At 47.1% G+C, this 22,460-nt stretch overlaps 1 protein-coding gene across 5 annotated transcripts in view; it reads left to right on the forward strand.

Annotated features, from left to right (window-relative positions):
- The window catches only part of LOC123364886, a 29,185-nt gene that overhangs the window by 3,018 nt on the left and 3,707 nt on the right, over nt 1-22,460 (forward strand). For 2 of the 5 annotated variants that reach the window (XM_045007379.1, XM_045007378.1), the window contains exons 2-8: nt 918-1,038; nt 7,964-8,107; nt 8,824-8,938; nt 9,921-9,995; nt 13,136-13,192; nt 20,943-21,002; nt 21,503-21,564. In XM_045007379.1, coding sequence (XP_044863314.1) covers nt 7,971-8,107; nt 8,824-8,938; nt 9,921-9,995; nt 13,136-13,192; nt 20,943-21,002; nt 21,503-21,564 — 506 coding nt within the window. In that variant the 5' untranslated portion in view covers nt 918-1,038; nt 7,964-7,970. Of the gene's footprint in view, nt 1-917; nt 1,039-5,660; nt 5,761-7,963; nt 8,108-8,823; nt 8,939-9,920; nt 9,996-13,135; nt 13,193-20,942; nt 21,003-21,502; nt 21,565-22,460 lie in introns of those variants that run through there. The other 3 variants (XM_045007382.1, XM_045007381.1, XM_045007380.1) reach the window with 3 other exon arrangements.

Raw genomic sequence — 22,460 nt, forward strand, 5'->3', positions numbered from 1 at the left:
GCTGATATTGTTGGTCGGTGTGAGAAGGTGGGGCAGCTTAGAGTCAACTCTGGGTGTCAGGGGATTAGACTATTCTAGTAACTCTTCAGATCTAACTTTGGGTGGCTTGCTTTTGTAAGGCAAGCTGGAAACATAACTGATTCAAGTTTGCTTGATTCAAAAGTTTTCCACAGTTGAACCAACTTTGCTGGTTCATTCCCTTGTAAGTTGCTCGGCAGTTAGTAGGAGATGACCTCTCCCTCAGCACCTGTTAGCCCTAAGCAAACAGTCAATATCCTCAGGCGTTGGGGCTCAGATGAAAAGATTTATCCAAGGCTGACATAAAAATATCCTTATGCATACTGCTCAGATTCAGGCAAGTGGTTGTCATGGTCACTGAGTTTAGCTTAAAACAAGGAATAATAAATGAATTCAAATAATGAGCTGGACAACAGAATAGAACTTTTTAAATAAACAATATCTACTAAAAACAAGATCCAGGCATTGGCTAGCTGTATGAGCAAGTAACAGAAATTTGAAGACTTAAGAAATGTTATAATTTGATAAACTATAAACCAGTCCGATAAACAATCAAACTGCAGGTTCAAAATCTCCTCCAAATTAATAATGAAGGGCACAGAGCAGTGCTGAAATCGGTGAGCTGCTTCTCATATGCAGCACAAACTCTTTTGGTAACCTGAAGAGATCATACATTTTAGCTATTCTAATGCTACGCTCAGATGACAGGTGTAGCATATAACACTCAAACACTGCTCCATACATTGTTTAGATGACCCGCCCAGGCCATAGAGTATATCAACTCCACCAGCTCTACCAACCGATTGCGGGCAATGTGAGAAGGAATAACTGTTCTATAAGCATACTGCAAGTGTGCCAAAAAAAATGTATGCACTCAGTCAATTTTCTTTCATTACAAGGAGTCCAATACATTGTGGAAAGCTGTAGACTATATCTGACATCCCAAAGAAAGATGGTAGAAACAGGTTTGTGTGTGTAGCCAGGAGAGGAAGGGGATAAGCTGAACAAGAATTAGACAAGGTAAGCATAATTTAAAGGTATAAGGTGTATGGCAGTGCAACACTGAGGTAGCAGAGTTAAGCACTCAAAAATCAGGAAATGGGAAAATTTAGGTTAAATATATAACATTAATTTTGCCTCCTAGAGTTCATTTCAAAGCTGGACACCTGAATTAAATTCTCTAACTTGCTAAATAGTAGGAGAGTGAAGAAATAAAAAGGAAAGGCCTAAAAGCCTTTTGACAAAGTTGGAGTTCTACGCCACTTATATCTGCCTGGGAGAAGGCAGCATAAGCCTTGAGACTTTCCCATATTATCTGTGCCAAACTCTGGTGGTGATTGTCCAGGTGATGGGAAAGAAGGAAAGGCCACAGTAACCCATTTTTTTAGATCCAGATTTAGTTAAGGACCATATTTAACATTCAGTATAATTATATTTATTTAATACAAGCTATTATTTTTTTCTCTTTATTAGTAATATTAGTATTACAGTGGTGCCTAGAGGTCTGCCACCAAGATCTGGGCCCCATGGGACCAGGCACTGCACATACACCTCGTCACAGACAGTCACTTTCCTGAACAGCTCACATTCTAAACAGGCAAATCTCGGATAGACACAGATCAATAAAGCATCTTGTCAGTTACATTTTATTTTAAATTGTGCCAACCCAGTCCCCTCCCCATTGTCCTTTGTCCCATTATGCTGCCCTTCCACCCTGCCTACTCTATGAAGACAGCGATGGAGAGGATGGCGGGGAAGAATCTGACGGTGCCTGTGTAATGGAAAATATCTCAAATCATAGCTGTCACAGTTCAGGGCAACTGAACCTGTATTCCCCCTCCATTGTCTAGCAAGGGCATCCACTCTAGGCTCCCAGCTCTTCAGGTGTCATCTCTCTTGGGCAGAGACTCACGTCTCTCTCCTTTCTGTCTGGGATTTTTCCCAGTTCCCTGTGATATCCCTAGCAAGCCAGACTGCCTGAACAGGTTTGCATTTATGCTTTGCTTTCTCTACAAAGGCTTATGAGCAATGTAATTGCCCACAGTTCTTTCTAAGCAAGCACATTTATTCTTAAAGGAAAGCATTACACTGAAAACCTATTAAAACCAATAAAAGAACCTACACACAGGCTAATCAGCTCACCAGAGATCACACACACACACACCCTAATTCCAGCAGACACTTTGGTAGGAGTCAGTTCTTCAAACCCCACCAAGGGGTTTTTCCATGGTTACAAGTTCATAACAACTTTATCTCAGAACAAGCACACCTGGGCATAGGCTAATCTTTCCTTTTTACAGCTTGGGCCTTTGTTGTTAAGAGGTCAGGAACAGGTAATCATTAGACAATAGTCCCTTCCTCAGGATGTAGCTTCCTGCAGCAGGGTTTTTGCATACCAGTGTACTGGGTGGGGGAGAGAGGGACTCATACTAACCTTCCCCTAGATATTTCCCAGGTAATCCACTTCACACATATTCTCCCAAAAACATTCTTGTCTGGCACGTTGTTCAGTATAAGTTCTTTGATCATCCAGGCCCACAATAATATGTGAACTTTGAAATTAATACAATTGACTCCAAAGATACTTAAACTTAATTCAGTAAGGTTTTTTCAAGGTGTGACATTCCCCTTTGGTTTTATCTGGACTAGTGATCTGCTAGGTCACTCCAATCCTTGACTCTGAGAGCCAGCCTTCCCCTGCTCTGCTGTGAGAACCCCCACTCCTGGGCTGTTCACCCACAGCCTCTGGCATGTAAGCTGCTCCTTGGATTGTGCAACCGAAATAACACTAGCCAATATCTCCAGTCCCAGATACAACCCTAAAACCGCCATCTTGCAGTGTCCAGTTATGCCCACTGAATGCTGCAAGCTTATATGAGTTCGTCAATTTAACAAAGAAATTGATATGTACCAGGCTTGTTATCCCAAGGGGAGTCTCTGACATGCTTCAAACCAAACACACTGCTTCAGGTAGAATAAACAGACATATGTATTAACTATAAAGATATAGTTTACATGATTATAAATCAAAGCATAACAAGTCAGATTTGATCAAATGAAATAAAAGCAAAACGCATTCTAAGCTGGCCTTAACACTTCCAATGTCCTTACAAATTTAAATGCTTCTCGCCACAGGCTGGCTGGTTGCTCTTCAGCCAGGCTTTCCCCTTTGATCAGTGCTTCAGTCGCTTGGTGTGGTGTTTGTAGATGTAGGTGGAAGAGAGAGGAAGAGCATGGCAAATGTCTCTCCCTTTTATCATGTTCTTTCTTCCCTCTTGGCTTTCCCCACCCCCCTTCAGAGTCAGGTGAGCATTACCTCATTGCAGTCCCAAACTGACCAAAGGAAGCAGAGTGACTCTGCCGAGAGTCCAACAGACCCTTTTGTTGCTGCCACATATGTCACTGTAGCTTCTCCTGCCCCTTTATAGTCCAGGCATGGCTTCCACCTGGAAGAGTAGATGATGGACATTAGATACTATGTCTAATATCCCTTTTGTGTGGGATCGGGACTGTCATGGCCTCTCCTCTGCCTTTGGAGCTCCATGGAAGTGAGTTTAGAGCCAGAAACATTTTGTCTTGTGTAGATATTATTTCCCCCTCAGTATCAGATACATACTGTATTTATATAGAGATATATACTCTTTAAATGGGTCTTCATTTAGATTCTCTAGTCTTTTGGAGTGTCATTAAAGCCTAGATTTTATAAGAATGGATTCTTATTCTTGACATATATAAAATATGTGCTAATCATTCTAGGCATAAATTGGCTAGTTCTCTTGTTACAGTCAGATTTTATGTCTTCAAGAGAAAATCATGGCACCTTACTACTGGAGTTACCAGAGTCTGGCAAGGAGCAAAACCCCTAAAAATGTAGAGCAAAGGAATCACAAAGTTAGACTACATGATAGGTCAAAAAAGTGAACATTCTTCCATTGAAAATAAACCCGAGGCATATATAAGTACCTTCATGGACTAGTGGAAATAATGTCAGCTCCAGCTGCTCAGTCACAGACTCCAGCAACAACCTGGTTCAGCCAAAACTGCCCCACACCTCAACGTGCAACACCAGATCTACCTGCAGTATCTGCATCTCCTCATGCATGCGCCGCACCTCCATTAGTGTGGCAAAAAAAGTCCTGATAGAGAGGTTTGCCAAGATAGGCATCTCAGCCACAGCGACAGGTAGATCTACACTTCACTACACAGGCCTTTTTTGTGTTTCACCATTTTACAGTTCCCAAGTCCTAGTTCTTTCCTATAGAATTGGGCTATTAGATCTTTGGGTCTATTTGTTCAACTTGGCAGGGGTGTTTATCTTTGCCAACTAAAGATACACAGTAAAATTGCTATAGTATAAAATGCCTTATGGTAAATAGCAAGCCTGATTTTTTTTTTAATGCCCCTGGTAACAGTCTAAGCTGAGAAGCGAGACTACACCCATATATATGTATGTGCTATTTCCTTCCTATTCCCACCCTTCTCTTTAGCTGGGGGCTTAGATAAGCTAGCTGATAGCAACAGGGTTTCCTGCCACTTCCACTGTTTGCCACCCAATTGTAGTTCTGGTGGTTGGTTCTATTTTGATGCATTATAGACATCATCTGACTACTTTGGTATAAAAAAAAGTTCTTATTTCCCAAGCTACACATTTTTAACTGTCACAGCGTCAGTAAAAGCTTCTCTGCTTTGTAGAAGTTTGGTTTTTGTTAAATGTATTATTTATCCATTCAGTGTTAGCTTATTTTAGCTAAAGTGATGGTCAGCGGGGTTTTTCACGTGATAGGAGGTAGTCCCTGGTGAGCCAACACAATTTTGGCGGGGACTTTGGGGAAGGGGTGGAATGGAGGTGGGATGAGGGCAGTGCAGGGTCCGGAAGAGGCAGGACAGGGGCAGGTTGAGCACCCACCGTGCAGAGGGGAAGTCAGCGCTCATGAGAACTGGCCTCTTCAGATAGCTGGGTGCCAGACTATTCAGAAGTGTTAAAGATAATCACTCACTTCTATAACCAAAAGGAAACAGGAAATCAGCGCAGATATTATGGGTTCATAGTTATGCTCCTTTCTCAGGCAACTGCTAGCTGCATTCTGCATTATCTTTAGCTTGTGAGATTCTCAAGGGGAGGATGTCTTAAGTAGGCAGGTAATCTAGCCTGGAGGCAACAAAGTATGAATGTACAATGCAAGCACCACAGTAGAGAGGGATAGTTGCAGCCTCCTTCCTGGCCAGCCCTAGTTAGTGAAGGGTGCTACCAGTGAGTCCGTGTGGATCCAAAAGAACCCTGAACCTCTGCTCTGCTGAGAAGCAGCCTTACACCCTCATTACAGAGGAGCAGAGTCTGGTTATTACTCTATCCCCATATATTGATTGTAGAGTGGGCTGCTGACTGCAGTGGTAGTGGGCCTGTCTGTGATTACTGTTGAGAGCACTATTTGAGCATCTCCCCAAAAAAGCTAAAGCTTGTCTTCGCTGCTCTTTTCCCACTAAAGTGGGCAGGAAAGTATTGTCTTCAGTGGGAGCAAGGCTGAGCCTTAAAGGAGGAAGATTAAGGCAAAATATGAGCTATCTCCTGCTTACTGATCTTAATTAAGAAATGATGATCTCATGCCACCTCACAAACAAGGTCAGTGCACCAGGAGCTAAGTGGCACCTGTGGTAGATGTAACCTAACTATAGCCTTGTGTAGAAAGGATCTCGTGACCTTTACTCTTCTGTGTGTGGGGGAGTGCACACACACTGCTGTTGGTAAATTTCTCTTATCACCGTGATTCCTCCCTTATTATCTTACTGTGTTGCCTTTTGCTTGGTGCAGGGGTGAGGCGGGAGGACATGTCTGTGAATGATCCTAAGAGGCGTGATGGTGTGGAGGACGCACATATTAGTTCATAATGTTATATGGTGATAAACAGGAAGGCAGACAAACACATCTGATAGCCTCCCATTTACCAATACATAAGAGACAATTCTGAGACTAACTGTTGTGAAGTCTTTTCCCGACTTCCCGGGGTGGGGTACCAAAACTGGTTTGGCTAGGTTCAGGAGACACAAGGGCAGACACAGAACTTTAAAGAGGTTAAAAAAAGCAGGCCTTGAAGAGCAAGGATGAGAGGGGGAAGCACAGGCTATAGGGGTACAGACTGTCTCTCACAGACCCAGAAGCGGGGTATCTACATTAGCTGGGCCTACTAAGTTTTGGGTGAGGCACTTATGCAAGTGGTTATGCATGTTCATTGCATTAATACCTCTTTGCTCTTGTAATGCTGTGTTCCTTCTGTTGAGATTAAATGATATTTTGTTTGGAAAAAGCTAATTTATGTCACAGTTTGGACTGGTCACCGCTCCCAAACGGAAGACTTGCAGGGCAGCCGAATCCAGTGGGGGCTACTGAGCAGTCATGGTTGATAAGCAGGGGACGGTAGCCTAGTGCCTTGGTCTGAGAGTGGGAAAATAATGAGGTTGCGCCCTAAGGGGGTGAAGGCTACAGGCCTAAAACCTGGAGACGGAGCACTCAGAGATACATGCAGAGTGGAGCTACAGTTGCAGCTAGACTTGTATTTGACAGCTGTTTTTGTCTCAGCGCTACAGAATAAGCAGAGACCTCAAGTTACATGCAGTCACAGCCTTATTTCACATAATACATATGTCAAGCAATAACCACAGACTCTGAGCAGCTTTACAATTCCCTTCTTCATATGATTTTTCCCTCAGCCATTCTGTGTACTCTGAGTATATCATGAGTCCACATGCTTTTAATTTTATATCCCAAATGTAAGATGTGGTACAAAAAAGAGCTTAAGGTTTGAGTAACATTTTTTAAATCTGATTTTGTAACTTTTAAGTGAAAATCACCGTCCATTTCAAATTTGTGTCGCAAGCAATGATCTCAATGTCTTTTTAAAATAGATTTCATTATTAGTAAAGCCTGATAATTAACTGTAAGTTTAATATTCATTCTATGGAGAGAGGAGTGGGTATGTTTTCCCTTTGTTTATTTGGATTGTGTAACCAAGTGTCAGCCAACCACCAGCCCAAGATAGCCACCCTTTAGGTATAGTTAGCTTGGTCAGGCAGAAGAAGAGTTCAAAAGGTTGATTGGCCACCTTCTGTCACCTTACTCATCCTTTTATCAGTTCATATCTGACAGTACTTGCAATGAATACTGGAGGTAGAGACCGCACCTTTTTGCAGCTCATACAGGTTTTAAAAATGCCCCTAGGAAACCACTCCAAGATTTCCCTGAATATAGATTCTTTTGCCCAGGAAATCTTGTCCAAGTTCAGAGCAGTATGGAAGAATCAGGAAAGACCCCAAGAAGTACTACTGAGGCTCAGCTAAGCAAGGTCTTCTATGAACAGTGGGTGATAACTTAAGTACCACAGCTCCTTCTAGATAGCCATAAACAACTGAAAGATAGATATTCTTAGGTTATGGCAGAGAACTGGGACTCAGAAGTTCTAGGTTCTGTTTCTGGCTCTGTCAGGGACTTCCTACATGACAAGATCAAGTCACTTAGACCTTTCTTTGCCTTAGTGCCCCGTCTGTAAAATGGGAATAATAATGCTTCATTAGGGAAGATTAAATCAATTCATTAATGTGGGAGACGTTGATCAGAGATTATGGTACTAAAGGTAAAAATAAATTATTTTTTGTAATTTAAAAGAAAACTACCAAAGGACTTTGTACAAACACGTTACAGTCATTGTCATAACATTTAATGTGGTACATCTTTGCTAGAACTTGATATCTGGAGTGGTTTTCCCAAGGTTGAGAGGGAGCTGCTCCTAAGCACAAAAGAAAGTGCCCGTTGTGAGGCCTGTCGGGCATGAAGAGCTTTCAAACGGCAGTTATATGGTTCATCTAAATGTCTTATTCCAACTCTCTGGGAGACAGCTCATGACCTAGCGTTTAGTTTAGATCAACAGATTGTGACATGCAAATATTTTTGTAGGAGCATAATGATTTCAGATCTGATACTAGCCACTGAGAGGCTAAAAACTGAGAAGAAGTACCTCAATAAAATGGTTACCAAACTCGTTGAAGAAAACCAGAAGTTCTTGGGTGAAAACAGGCATTTCCGAGAAAAGATGGCAAGGTAAAACCAGTGTAGATAGGTTTTCTCATTGTTATTTCTAATATAGCTCCTATTTCATGCTTCACCTGTGAGAACAGGCTTGCTTTTAATCTGATGAGTGTAAACACTCTCAAAAATATCAACTTCATGGGGTGGGGAATGAGTGCTGTTAATGAACTTCACCTAAAACATTTAGACACTTCTCAAACTACTCCAGACTCCTGAGTTCGGAAATAATGCAGCAGTTTCTTCCTTGAGATTACTAATACTTCCTGGTTGTGGTTGGCCTAGAAATAATGTGGGGAAAGGCTATTCATGTGGTATTATTTTATGCCTTCATCTTGGTCCAAGTCAGAATATAGAAAAGTGCAGAAATGGGCAACTATGATTTTTTTTCCCAAAAGTTAACCAGAGTTAAAAAAGCTTATACCCAAATAAATGTGTTAGTCTCTAAGGTGCCACAAGTACTCCTGTTCTTTTCACAGTTTCTCAAATTTTCTTTTTGGGGGTTAAGTCCTTATTTCAGTTTTTAATTTATATTAGTTTTATCTAACCAGCTTTATAAATGACATTTGGAAGTGGGGCGAAGAAACTCTAGTGTGAAATATGATCTTATGTAGTCAAACATTTTTTTAAAATCCTTTTACTCTTGCCCTAACATTTTTCCTGAAACAAGGACACAATCTCTCAAACTGCAGTTGGTCACATACTCTTAGCTGTGTCATTGTGTCTTGCAGTTTTCAGAGCTCTCCAGTGCCTAGGAAAAGAGTGGTGGAAGAGATTGATGAGGTGAAGTCAACCTTTACCAAGGTCAAGGAGTTGCAAGATTTAGAGTGGCAGAAGGTGGAAGAGGTTGGAGAATGAAGTGTGAATAGAGTTACTATATTGGGCAAGGGAAACACTGAAGTGTAGCTACTCCCTCAATGCTGCAATGAGAAAAGTTAGCGTAAGGAAAAGCAAAGTTATGTCCAGAGGGTGTAGCCTGAGTCTTCCCTCACTTACACTGTTTTAACTCTAGTGTAATTCCACTGACATCAGTATCTGTATCTGGGGTCAAGGAACAGGGGCTGTTTTCCAGTCTCTGCCACTGATTCATTGTGTAACTAGGGACAAGTAATTTAAATTCTCTTTTTTAAATCCCAGATGCATTGAAGTCAGTGGGAGTTTCCCCCATTAATTTGGACAGGATTTCACTCTCTGATTGTTTGTCCATGTGAAAAAAGGTTATACTAACATTTACCGACAGTATTTCTGTAGGTGTTGGACCTCTTAATTAAAGAGAATTCCAATGGAATCTAGAAGTTCTAATCACTACAGCTAATTACAAAGAAATACAATGTAATGAAGAATAAAGAATAATCAGAAAGGAAGCTGCCATGTTGACAATTTTTTGATGCAAAATTGGAGTGCCCTGATAGGAAAAAAATCCACATTTTCAATATATTTTAATAGCATTTTCTGTTAATGTCACAGTAGTTAAACTGAACCAGGAAACTGATCAAAAGAATTTTAGCTGTTTTAAGACTTAACTCATAACAATCTGGAAATGTTCAACTTTCCAGTGCTCTAGAATGACAAAACTGATTCCTTCAGTCCTGCTTTGCACCATCAGATTATGTCCTTGCTGAGAAGCATAATTAAAATGGGAGTCCCCATAGAAAAAGGTATTGAAGGCATTTTTACATTTCCATGGCACACAGCTTCAGATCTTGAGGCCTCACATGGAACCTCTCTTATTCTGAGCCATAGACCTGGAGGCTCGGGAAGTTTCTGCTGGCCAGAATAGGGTTCTTCTTATTTGTTCTTTAAGGTAATATTTGGTTTTAAATTGCAGATTTCTGAATTCCATGAATGTAAGATTCATAAGAATGGAGAATTTCTAAGTACAGAGAGGATAAATCACTTAAAGGCAAGTGGGAAAATAATACCTGGTACATAATATATATTGTTAATGTATCAGTGCAGTACATGGACTGGCCTCAAGCAATATCACTGTGGGATATGATCACATTGCATTTCAACTCCTAAGCCACATTAGACCTGGTCAGTATTTGCATGTGGACTTCCAGACCAACACCAGGTACCGTCAAAAGTAGTCATTAGGTGGCTTCTGAGTCAGTGCTGAATAAAAACTCCAGCATGTTGATAAGGAACACTGTGCGTCTAGTGGTGCCCTTTTTTGAGATGAAACATAAACTCAGGGCCCTGGCTGCTTTGGGTAAAGTCTTCAATTTATGTAAGAGTAAAGTGTTAGTTTAGCCTCTGTGTCTTGGCAGAATTCCAGATTCAGGTAGATATATGCTGCTTACCTAAATTCTCCCTAGAATTTTGATGGGATAACATGTTCTTCACTTCTTGCCCTAAGTAGTTGTATGGTGTTAAACAGCTGCCATGTTCCAAACCAGATGAGGCTGCATTTAGTGGTGGGTGAAGTGATTCTTGTATATGTAGTTTGTAAGTTTCTGGAATCCTTTGGGAAGAAATGTTGTTACCATTAAAAAATCCCACTGTATGGTTATTATGGCTGAATGTTGTAACACTTGGCTCAGCAAATTAAAACACAGAAAGAGAAAAAAATAACATTGCTCAGATTGAAGGTTGCTTTTGGAAATGCATTGAGACATTCTAGAATTGTGTCTTTTTAAACCTTTCTCCGGTTCTGAGAATGATTTGCTGCTTGAGAAGCTGGTCAGAACAATCTTTTAAAACAAAAGTAGAGATAAGAAAATACTTCTAAATCTGGAAAGGGACCAAAAATGAATCACTCAAGAGAAGGAGGTATCAGACAGTTTATATGTGTTAAAAAGAGAAGAACCCGCAACAGGAAGAATAGTTTCATCCACTTGTGAAGTAGGTTGGATCAACTGATTAGAAGTTTAGGCAGCAAAATACTGCAACAAAAAGAGAAGGAAAGTGTGATGGGGAAGAAGTCTAGTCAGGTTTAATGTGCAGGCCCATCTTGAATAGAGAACTTGGTAAAAAAACAAAACAGTTACAGGTGGCATGGAAAGTCCCACTTCATGTACAATATATTAGTAACTATTACATTCTGACCTGCTGCATAGCCATTTCCAGGACATGATATTTCCATAATATAAGGACTAGTTAACTTATAAAGAGGCATCAGTGAAGGGCTTTCATTGAGAAAAATCACAAGTGAAGTTGAAAGGACACATTTGCTGTTGAGAAAGCATTACTAATTAATTATTCATTTTTATTTATTTGTATTATAGTAGCAGCTAGAAGCTCTCATCGGAATTGGGGTTTGTTGTGGTAGGCACCCTGCACATCTATAATGAAAAGGTGGTTTCTTCCGCATAGAGCTTACAGTCTAAGCATAGAATCAAAGAAATGAAGGGCTGGAAGGGATCTCAAGAGGTCATCTAATCCAGCCCTGTGCACTGAGGCAGAACCAAGTAAAACAAGACTGTCCCTGACAGGTGTTTGTCTAACCCGTTCTTAAAAACCTCAAAGATGGGGATTCCTCAGCCTCCCTTGGTAACCTATTGCAGTACTTAACTATCCTTAGAGTTAACAAAGTTTTCCTAATATCCAGCCTAAATCTCCTTTGCTGCAAACTAAGATGATGACTTCTTGTGCTATCCTTGGTGGATTTGGAGGACAATTGATCACAGAACAATCTTTTACACATATGAAGACTGTTATTAAGTCGTCCCTCAGTCTTCTTTCCTCAAGAGTAAACATACCCAGTTTTTTTAACCTTTGCTCATAGGTCAAGTTTTCTAAACTTCTTATCATTTTTGTATCACTCTTCTGGACTGTCCCCAATCTGTCCACATCTGTGTTAAAGTGTGGTGCCCAATACTGGACACAGTACTCTAGCTGACGCCTCACCAGTGATGAGTACAGCAGGATAATTACCTCCGATGTTTTACGGAAGGGGTGGGCAAACTATAGCCTGGGGGCCACATCCGGCCCTGCAGATGTTTTAATCCGGACCTCGAGCTCCTGCTGGGGATCAGGGTCCAGGGCTTGCCCAGCTCTGCGTGTGCTGTGGCTCTGCACAGCTCCCGGAAGCAGCAGCATGTTCCCCTTCTGGCTCCTACATGTAGGGGCAACCAGGGGGCTCCGCACACTGCCCTCACCCCAAGTGCTGCCCACGCAGCTCCCATTAGCTGAGAACCATGGCCAGTTGGAGCTGCAGGGGCAGCACCTGTGGATGGGGCAGTGCGCAGAGCCGCCTGGCCCCACCTCTGCCTAAGAGCTGGAGGGGGGACATGCCACTGCTTCTGGGAGCTGCTTGAGGTAAGCGCTGCCTGGAACCTGCACCCCTGACCTGCTCCCACGGCCCAATCCCCTGCCCCAGCCTTGATTCCCCCTCCTGCCCTCCAAACCCCTTGGTCCCAGCATGGAGCACCCTCCTGCACCCCCAACCCCTCATCCCCAGCCTCACCCCAGAGCCCACACCCCCAGCCAGAGCCCTCACCACCCTCCCACACCCCAACCCCCAATTTTGTGAGCATTCATGGCCCGCCATACAATTTCCATATCCAGATGTGGCCCTGGGGCCAAAAAGTTTGCTCACCCCTGTCTTACGTACAACACTCCTCTTTTTTCTGCAGTATGACTGCCCAGCCAGGTATTCCCCATTTTGTATTTGTGCATTTGAATTTTCCTTTGTAAGTGTAGTATGTTGCACATGTCTTTAGTTGCTGCTACCTGTAAAAGCAAGGAGGAGCCTTGTTCTCTACTCCACTGACTGTCACATATATTTCCCACATATACTTGTAATGTGAAAGGAGCTATTGTGAACTATAAACATATGAAGCATCTCCCTTCTTCTAGAACAAAAGACTTTGGAAAGCAACTAACATGGAAAGGAATTAATAATTTTTTTTTAAAAATAATAAAACACAGGATATACTTATAATGAAGAAGTCCCGTGGAGAGAGTTTTCCTTAGTATGTGTTTGTAGGAACATATTGAAGATAGAATTGTATTTTCCAAAATAAGCCATTATTATAAACCAATGATTTCTCTCTGTGTTTGACCCTATTCAACCTCACATGCCTCCCCTTTTTCTGTTAGATGTATTTGCAGCAGTGGGAGAGGGAGATGGAAGACAAGAAGGAGGACATTATAAAGGTAACAAGACATGCCTTTATTTATGAAGCAGGAAATTAATTCTTGTGGCAGAAATCTCTGCGTGTGATAACTTGCAGTGACTATTTGTAGGGAGCCAGGGGGGCTCCCCACCGACCCAGAACGGAAACCGCCGCATTCCCCGCCGGAGGGGGCGGGGCCACGGCGAGTGCACTCCGTCCCCAGCGCGGGAGGGGCGGAGGCAGGGGTACAAAGGGCAGGGCCCTTTGCCCCGTGGCGGCAGCACAACGGGGGGTCGCAGACGCCGCGCTGCTCCCGCCCGACATGACTGCCGTCCCCGCGGAGACGCCGGACCCAGTGAAGCCCGAACCCGAGAGCGGACGGGACACCGTGGGACTGCCTGGCGCGGACTGCTACAGGGGACCGGAAGACCCGGAGACTCTGGGAGACCTGGAGCTGCCCGCTGCAGTCTATCCGACCGAGCCCGAGGTGCAGGTACGCGAACCTGTGCCAGCGTTCCCCCGCTCGAGGGGTACGCTAAAGACTCCTGCCGGCGCTCCCCTGCCTGAGGGGCGCGCTGCGAACCGGTGCCAGCGTTCCCCTGCGAGAGGGGTACGCTAAAGACTCCTGCCGGCGCTCCCCTGCCTGAGGGGCGCGCTGCGAACTTGTACCAGCGTTCCCCTGCTAGAGGGGTACGCTAAAGACTCCTGCCGGCGCTTCCCTGGCTGAGGGGCGCGCCATAGACTCCCTCGCCGCCGCCGGCGGTAGCCAAGGCCGCGCGGCTTACAGTGGCACCCAGACAGGGGCTTGAACCTATCCCTGTTGAAAGGGATCAGAGCCAGGACACAGTTGACGCCCTGGGTGGGAGATGGAGGTAGAAGCCCTTATTAAGTTCCTGGCTGAAAGCCAGCAGCAGCAGCAGCAGCTACTTCAGACCTTGGGGGTCCAGCATCGGGAGCAACAGACCCAATGTCTACAGCAGCTTGCCACCCTCTGGTCGAGCCCTGGTGGCGGTGCACCAGGGGGGGCCGCTTCACCTGCACCCCCTGCGCCCCCAGTGCGTCTGGCCAAGATGGGGCCCGAGGATGACCCCGAGGTGTATCTCGTCACCTTTGAGCGGGTGGCGGCAGTGGCCGGGTGGGCACCGGACCAGTGGGCGACCCTTCTCGCCCCCTGTTTGACGGGGCCGGTGCAGAAGGCGTACCGGGGGCTCCCCGACGATGAGGCTCGCGTCTATGCGCGAGTGAAAGCTGCCATCTTGGACGCTTTTGACATCACCCCCGAGACTTTTCGACGGCGGTTCCGGGGAAAGCGTTACCCTCCGGGCGCCCAGCCCCGGGCTATAGCTCAGGAACTGAAGGACGCCGCTAGCAGGTGGCTACAGCCAGAGCGTAGAACCGCAGCGGAAGTGACAGAGCAGATAGTTCTTGAGCAGTTCGTTCACATTCTCCCAACACCCGGATGGGCGTGGGTGTTGCGGCACCGACCTCAAACACTGCGTGCAGCAATCACCCTCATGGAAGACTTTCTAGAAGCCGAGGCCCCTCTAGGGCCGGCCGCCCGCGGCCCCCAGGCGGGACCGGGCACGCAGAGACTGGAGAGGGGCCCCAGCTCCAAGCCTGGGACCCCACCCCGGGTCCGGCAGCCAGAAGGCGGTGGGACCTCTATCCCCCGACCCCCAGAGACGCCACCGCGTACCGGCTCCAGACGCTGGGTCCGACCCCCAGGACCTGGTCAACCCCGCGGGGCCCCCGGTGCCCCCACCCGTTCGGCTGTGGACAGACTCTGGTGCGGCAGGCGCTCCTTCCGGAGGGCCAGCAGACCACGGGGGAGGTCCGGATCCAATGTATCCATGGCGACGTGCGACCGTACCCCACGGCTCAGCTTCCGGTCACGCTGAATGGGGCAACCCAGTTGCTGAACGTGGCAGTGGCCCCGTCCCTGGCCTATCCGGTTATTCTAGGCCGAGACTGGCCCGGTTTTGTCGACGTGCTCCGATCCGTGGGCTCGGCCGAAGCGTTCGAGGGGGCGTCCTCAGAACCCGATACCAGCCCCAGTACCCGGGCCGATCCAGACGCTACCCCCTTTCTCATCCCCGGCCTGGACGGACGAGGGACCGGGGACCCCACTGACGACTCCATAGACTTTAGCCGGGATCAACGGGAGGACCCTACTCTACGGTTTGCCTATGAACAGTTGGCCCGAGTCGAGGGGGATGTCGTTGACGCCCGCCGAACCACCCACTGGCCGAGGTTCGAACTCAGCCACGACCGCCTCTACCGCGTGGAGTGAGACCCACGAACGGAGGAAGTCCGGACTCAACTTGTGGTTCCCCGCATTCACCGGCGGGCCGTCCTGAAGCTGGCCCACGACATCCCGGCCGCCGGCCATCTAGGACCAGAGAAGACCGCAGCGAGGGTCCTGGCCAAGTTCTTCTGGCCTGGTATTTATCGTGAGGTGAAGGACTATTGCATGCCCTGCCCGGACTGCCAACACGCTGCCTCCGCAGGTGTCCGGAAGGCCCCTTTGGTCCCATTACCGATCGTGGGTGTGCCATTTGAGCGGGTGGCAATGGACCTGGTCGGGCCCTTCCCCAAAAGTCAGGCGGGGCATCAATACATTCTGGTCGTGATGGATTACGCCACCCGTTTTCCCGAGGCCGTTCCCTTACGCAGTATCACCGCGCGCACCATTGCCGCCGAGCTTTTGAAAATCTTTGCCCGGGTGGGTCTCCCTCGTGAGATTCTCACCGACCAGGGCACTAGCTTCTCCTCTAAGCTGTTCCGTCAAGTATGTGCCCTGCTAGGGATCAAGAAACTGCAAACCTCGGTCTACCATCCCCAGACAGATGGACTCATCGAGCAGTTCAACCGCACCCTAAAGGGGATGCTACGACGCTTCCCCACCCAGGATCTCCGCCAGTGGGATCAACTACTCCCTCCTTTATTACTGTCGATCCGGGAAGTCCCACAGGCTTCCACGAAATTCTCGCCGTTTGAGCTCCTCTATGGGCGGCGACCCCGCGGCGTGCTGGACCTCCTGAGGGAGACGTGGGAACACACCCCCTCCGCGACGCAAGGCCTCCTGCAGTATGTCCTACGTCTACAGGGGCGCCTCGCACAGGTGGGTGAGCTGGCCAGAGAAAACCTCAACACCGCCCAGAGAGCCCAGGAGGGGCAATATAATCGGGGCACTCAGGCCCGAACGTTTGCACCGGGGGATCGCGTCCTCCTCCTACTCCCCTCGGAGGAGTCAAAACTCTTCGCCCGCTGGCAGGGCCCCTACGAGGTGCTCCGACGGCTGGGCCCGGTCACTTACGAAATCCGCCAACCGGGCCGCCGGAAGGAAAAACAGATTTACCACATAAACTTGTTGAAGCCCTGGAAGGAACCGGAAGGGCTACTAATTGCCCCGTACCCCCCCGATCCAGACCTGGGGCCGGGACTCCCTGAGGTCTCGGAAACTGGCGGGCCCCAGCTCGCCGAGACGCTCACCCCGGAGCAGCAAGTCCAAGCTACCTGCTTAATAAACGCGTTCCCCACGACCTTCACCACAAAGCCCGGAAAAACTACGCTGGCCCATCATGTGATCCAGACCGACCCCGGGGTGGTAGTCCGGGGGACGACCCGGCCATTGCCTAGGCGAATGCGGGAGGCCGTGGAAGACGAAGTCCAAGCAGTTTTGGAGCTGGGAGTTATTGAATGCTCCCAGAGTGAGTGGCGGAGCCCTGTCGTCCTTGTCCCCAAGCCCGATGGGAGCCGCCGATTCTGCATCGACTTTCGGAAGGTTAACGCCATTTCGAAGTTTGATGCTTACCCCATGCCCCGCGTGGACGAGCTCCTGGAGCGACTCGGGGACGCCCGGTATATCACCACCCTAGACCTTACGAAAGGGTATTGGCAGATCCCCTTGGAGCTGCGATCTAAGGAGAAGACTGCCTTTGCCACCCTTTCTGGACTCTATCATTTCACCCGAATGCCGTTCGGCCTCCATGGGGCACCGGCAACCTTCCAGCGGTTGATGGATCGGGTCCTACAGCCACATACTACATACGCCGCAGCCTACCTGGATGATGTGGTCATCTATGGCAGTGACTGGGAGGACCATCTCAACCAGGTAGCGGCTGTCCTCCGCGACCTTCGCGCCACCGGGTTTACGGCCAATCCCAAGAAATGCCAAATCGGCCGAGAGGAGACCACGTACCTGGGCTACACCTTGGGTCGGGGACTAGTGCGGCCCCTCATCGGAAAGGTTCAAGCACTCCAAGAATGTCAGCCGCCGACTACAAAGAGACAGGTACGGCAGTTCTTGGGCTTAGCTGGGTACTACCGACGGTTCGTACCGCACTTCGCAACCCTTACGGCCTCTTTGACCGACCTCTTGACTAAGAATAGCCCCCGCCGAGTGTGCTGGTCGGCCGACTGTGAGGAGGCCTTTCAAGCGATCAAAGCCCGGCTGTGTAGCGAGCCGGTACTTTTCAGCCCGGACTTCCATCGCGACTTTGTCGTCCAGACCGACGCCTCCGACGTGGGGCTTGGGGCGGTCCTCTCGCAGGAGGTGGACGGGGAGGAGCACCCGGTTGTCTATTTAAGCCGGAAGCTGTTCCCCAGAGAGCGGAACTACTCCGTCTTGGAGAAAGAGGCCCTGGCGTTTAAGTGGGCAGTGGACGCCCTCCGCTATTACCTCCTTGGAGCCCCCTTTACTCTTGTTACCGATCATGCCCCCCTGAAATGGCTCAATGAGATGAAGGACACGAATCCCCGGCTTCAACGGTGGTACCTCGCGTTACAGCCCTACGCGTTTTCGATCCGCCACCGGGCGGGACGCGAGCATGCCAACGCGGATTTCCTGTCCCGCCTCAGCGAGGAGGGGGATGCCAGCTCCGAGGACCGGGAGCTGGATTTGAGGGGTGGGGTATGTAGGGAGCCAGGGGGGCTCCCCACTGACCCGGAACGGAAACCGCCGCATTCCCCGCCGGAGGGGGCGGGGCCACGGCGAGTGAACTCCGTCCCCAGCTGCGGGAGGGGCGGAGGCAGGGGTACAAAGGGCAGGGCCCTTTGCCCCGTGGCGGCAGCACAATGGGGGGTCGCAGATGCCGCGCTGCTCCCGCCCGACCTGACTGCTGTCCCCGCGGAGACGCCGGACCCAGTGAAGCCCGAACCCGAGAGCGGACGGGACACCGTGGGACTGCCCGGCGCGGACTGCTACAGGGGACCGGAAGACCCGGAGACTCTGGGAGACCTGGAGCTGCCCGCTGCGGTCTATCCGACCGAGCCCGAGGTGCAGGTACACGAACCTGTGCCAGCGTTCCCCCGCTCGAGGGGTACGCTAAAGACTCCTGCCGGCGCTCCCCTGCCTGAGGGGCGCGCTGCGAACCGGTGCCAGCGTTCCCCTGCTAGAGGGGTACGCTAAAGACTCCTGCCGGCGCTCCCCTGCCTGAGGGGCGCGCTGCGAACTTGTGCCAGCGTTCCCCCGCTCGAGGGGTACGCTAAAGACTCCTGCCTGCGCTCCCCTGCCTGAGGGGCGTGCTGCGAACTGGTGCCAGCGTTCCCCTGCTAGAGGGGTACGCTAAAGACTCCTGCCGGCGCTCCCCTGCCTGAGGGGCGCGCCATAGACTCCCTCGCCGCCGCCGGCGGTAGCCAAGGCCGCGCGGCTTACACTATTAAAAATAGTCTTATATTGGGAGATTAGTGCTTGTAAAATGCCAGCCTCTCTGCTTTAGAGACCGAAGTCCTCTATCCACAGAACACATATAGCAGCAGTACAATAAACTTTCTTGTTGCTCAACCAATGTACTCCCCTGCAGTGGAGGGACCACCTCCAACCAAGCAAGTTTCTCAAAATTACCCACTGTTGCTCTAGCACTGAAAAGCTCCACCCGTGGTAGCCATGGTGGGAGCACTAGTGCACACCAGCCACCAGTTTTAATCACAATGTTATTTACCTCTGCTTAGAGCAGGTCTAGACAACACAGAGGTCAAAACACCAATGGCTATTACTGACCTGACTACAACTAGCTCCCCCAGCAATGCTATCACTAGTGCAGCTGCGCTAACTGTGCTGCAATGGTGGGAAATTATATGGACAAAGCTAGTGTGGACAAGACATTAGGATGAGAGGGGAGTTCAGTCTCCATGACCCACTGATTCCTTATTCTTTTTTCTGATACTATCCACAAGGGATCATTAGATTAAGTGCTGTTATGACTTGTGCTCTTCTCCATTAGAAAATGGACTAGGGACCACCAGTTTCACTTTGGGGAACTGAACAATGACAACATCTGAGCCCAGATTTTCAGCCAGGCTTCTGCCTGGCCACTCATTTTCCAGTCATACTTTGAACTTGCAAAAATAGAGCTCCCAGTTTTTGCTCTCATATTTCATCGCGGGCACAAATATTAGCACCTCAGTGGATAACAGCCTGTTTTGCTGCTACAAAGAATGAGATCTTGAAAATCTGGGTCTTGACTTTCTAGATGCAGGATTTGAATGAGTCATGTAATGTGAAAATCTCTGTATTCTATAACCCATCTAGTTACCTCATAAGTTACTTTGAATAAACACAATCACAGGTGCTGGAACTAGCTGTGCTGGGGTTGCTGCAGCCCCCACCCTCCGGCTTGAAGAGATTTCCATAATATACAGGGTTTACAGTTTGCTTCAATAGCTCTCGGCACCCCCACTATACAAATTGTTCCAGCACCCCTGAACACAATGTTAAGATGGAGCATTTTGGTCTGATGGAGGTTCCCTCTTTGGTTAGTTTGCAGGTTTTAATGTTTGTTTTTGGTAAGGAAAAGTGCTTTTTCATTTTTTGATCAAGACAGTAAAATTATGTACTTGTCAAAGCAGGGTCTCTGTCAAGGTTGTGAACTTGTACCTATGGCTGTGGTTTCAGTTCTTCACATTAAGAAAGGGCAACACTGATTCTTCTGGTCTCCATGAACCAAGCTCACAAGTCTGCAGAGTAGTACTGTAGGAAGGATTTAATGCTAACTGGGCCTGGATCCACCTAAAACTTAGGTCAACCTAGCTACTTCAGTCAGGTCTGTGAAAAATTTCACACCCTCTGCAACATAATTAGGTCAGCCTAGCCCCCACTGTAGGCACAGCTAGGTCAATGGAAGAATTCTTCCACTTACCTAACTACTGCCTCTCAAGGGGGTGGATTTACTACAGTGATAGAAAACCCCCTTCCATCACAGTAGTAAATGTCTACACTGTAGTGCTACCGTGGCCTAGTTGCAGTGCTACAGCTGAGCCACCACAATGTGTATAGTGTAGACATACCCTCAGAGTCCCAAACCTACTGTGTGTTTCCAGAAAGTGAGGAGGAACAAGACTGACTGATTGATTTATTCAATTTCTCCATAGTCTGCCATTGAATGCATGTGTTTGTGAGTATGGGCCCTAGGAACCAGGACTTTACATTCTATTGTCTGCGCTGACTTGGATGACTTTGGACAAGCGTGTCCTTGGAGGACTTAGTGACCGTAACCTGTCTCCATTTACCCAGTTGAGAAATGGGTTTAGTAATACTTAGGCATCTCACAGTCGGAGTGTGAGGATTAATTAATCTGTAAATACTTTGAGATCCTTGAGTGATAGTTACTATTTCAGTGTAAATTGTAATTATTAAAGAACTACTGATAGAAAACTGCTACACTTGAGCTGTGCTAATAGCTATTCCTTTTAAGAAATGTATTATTAAGAGTAATATATGTTTTAAGAACAAAAGAAGCAACTGAAGTTTTTCCTCCAGCAACATGTATTTGTTTTTTGTTTATTTTCAGGAAAAGCACCAAATATCTGAAACAAGAGGAACAGTGGCAGAACAGGGCAAAATTATAGAGGTATAAAATCCTATTACTAGTCAAAATATAAGATCTCTCTCTGTCTGTCTAAGTAGTTATAAGACCCTTATCCCTAGAGCATCTCAGCCCTTCCCAAAATGAATAACAAGAATGACAAACTATGAAACAACAGGATAAAACGTAATATAGATTTTAGTGTAAGGGAATTTGTATCGCAATAACCTCTGTAGGGCCCCAAAGGCATACAATAGAGAGCATTTTTATCCATCACCACCATGCAGCAAGCAGTAACTTTACTTTTAAAGTGTGTGGCCCCGGAAATGCGTGGTAATACGGTGAGCACAGGGGATCAAGTTTGGGAGTTCCTATAAGTTTGTTTATCATCGTCTGTTTGAGACATGAATATTTACAAGGATCAAATTGATGTCAGTGTTTTGCTAATGAACGGAGACTTGACTTGTATTGTGCACTCAACTAGTGAATTTCCAAATGCGAAAAAGGCTCAATTGTGTGTGTTTGGTTTCTTTTTAACTTTTAAGAATCTTCAGACACAAATAAACCACATGCGAGAGGAGCTCAAAAATTCAGAACTAATTGCATGGTAAGTATTGGCAATCCATTATTAAGCAATCAATGTGTAAGTGCCTGGAGGACAATAAGATTATAAGGAATAGCCAACATGGATTTTTCAAGAACAAATCATGCCAACCCAACCTAATTTCCTCCTTTGACACAGTTACTGGCCTAGTGGATTGGGTGGGGGGGAGCAGTAGATGTGATATAGCTGTATTTTTGTAAGGCTTTTAACATAGTCCTATATGGCAGTCTCATAAGCAAATGAGGGAAATGTGGTCTAGATGAAATTACTATGAGGTGGGTGCACAATTCGTTAAAAGACCATATTCAAAGAATAGTTATCAATAGTTTGCTGTTAAATTGGGAGGGTGTATCTAGTGTGGCCCTGCGGGGTTTAGTCCTGGGCAGATACTATTCAATATTTTCATTAATGATTGGGATAATGGAGTGGAGAGTGTGCTTATAAAATCTGAAGATGATACCATGCTTAGAGAGGTTGCAAACACTTTGGAGGACAGGATTAGAGTTCAAAACAACCTTGACAAATTGGAGAATTGGTCGGAATTCAATAAGGTGAAATTCAATAGAGCTAAGTGCAAAGTACTTCACTTAAGAAGGGAAAACCAAATGCACAATTACAAAGTAGGGAATAACTGATGAGGCAGTCATAATGCAGTAAAAGATCTGGGGGTTATAGTGGATCACAAATTAAATACGAGTCAGCAGTGGGATGCAGTTGAAAAAAGACTATTATTTTAGAGTGTGTTAACAGGAGTGTTGTAAGTAAGACACAGGAAGTAATTGTCCTACTCTACTCTGCACCGGTGAGGCCTCAGCTGGAGTATTGTGTCCATTTCTGAGTGTCATGGTTTAGGAAAGATGTGGAGAAATTTGAGAGAGTCCAGAAGAGAGCAACAATAA

Source organism: Mauremys mutica, chromosome 2 (genome assembly GCF_020497125.1).
Source record: "Mauremys mutica isolate MM-2020 ecotype Southern chromosome 2, ASM2049712v1, whole genome shotgun sequence".
In the NCBI taxonomy this organism is placed as follows: domain Eukaryota; kingdom Metazoa; phylum Chordata; order Testudines; family Geoemydidae; genus Mauremys; species Mauremys mutica.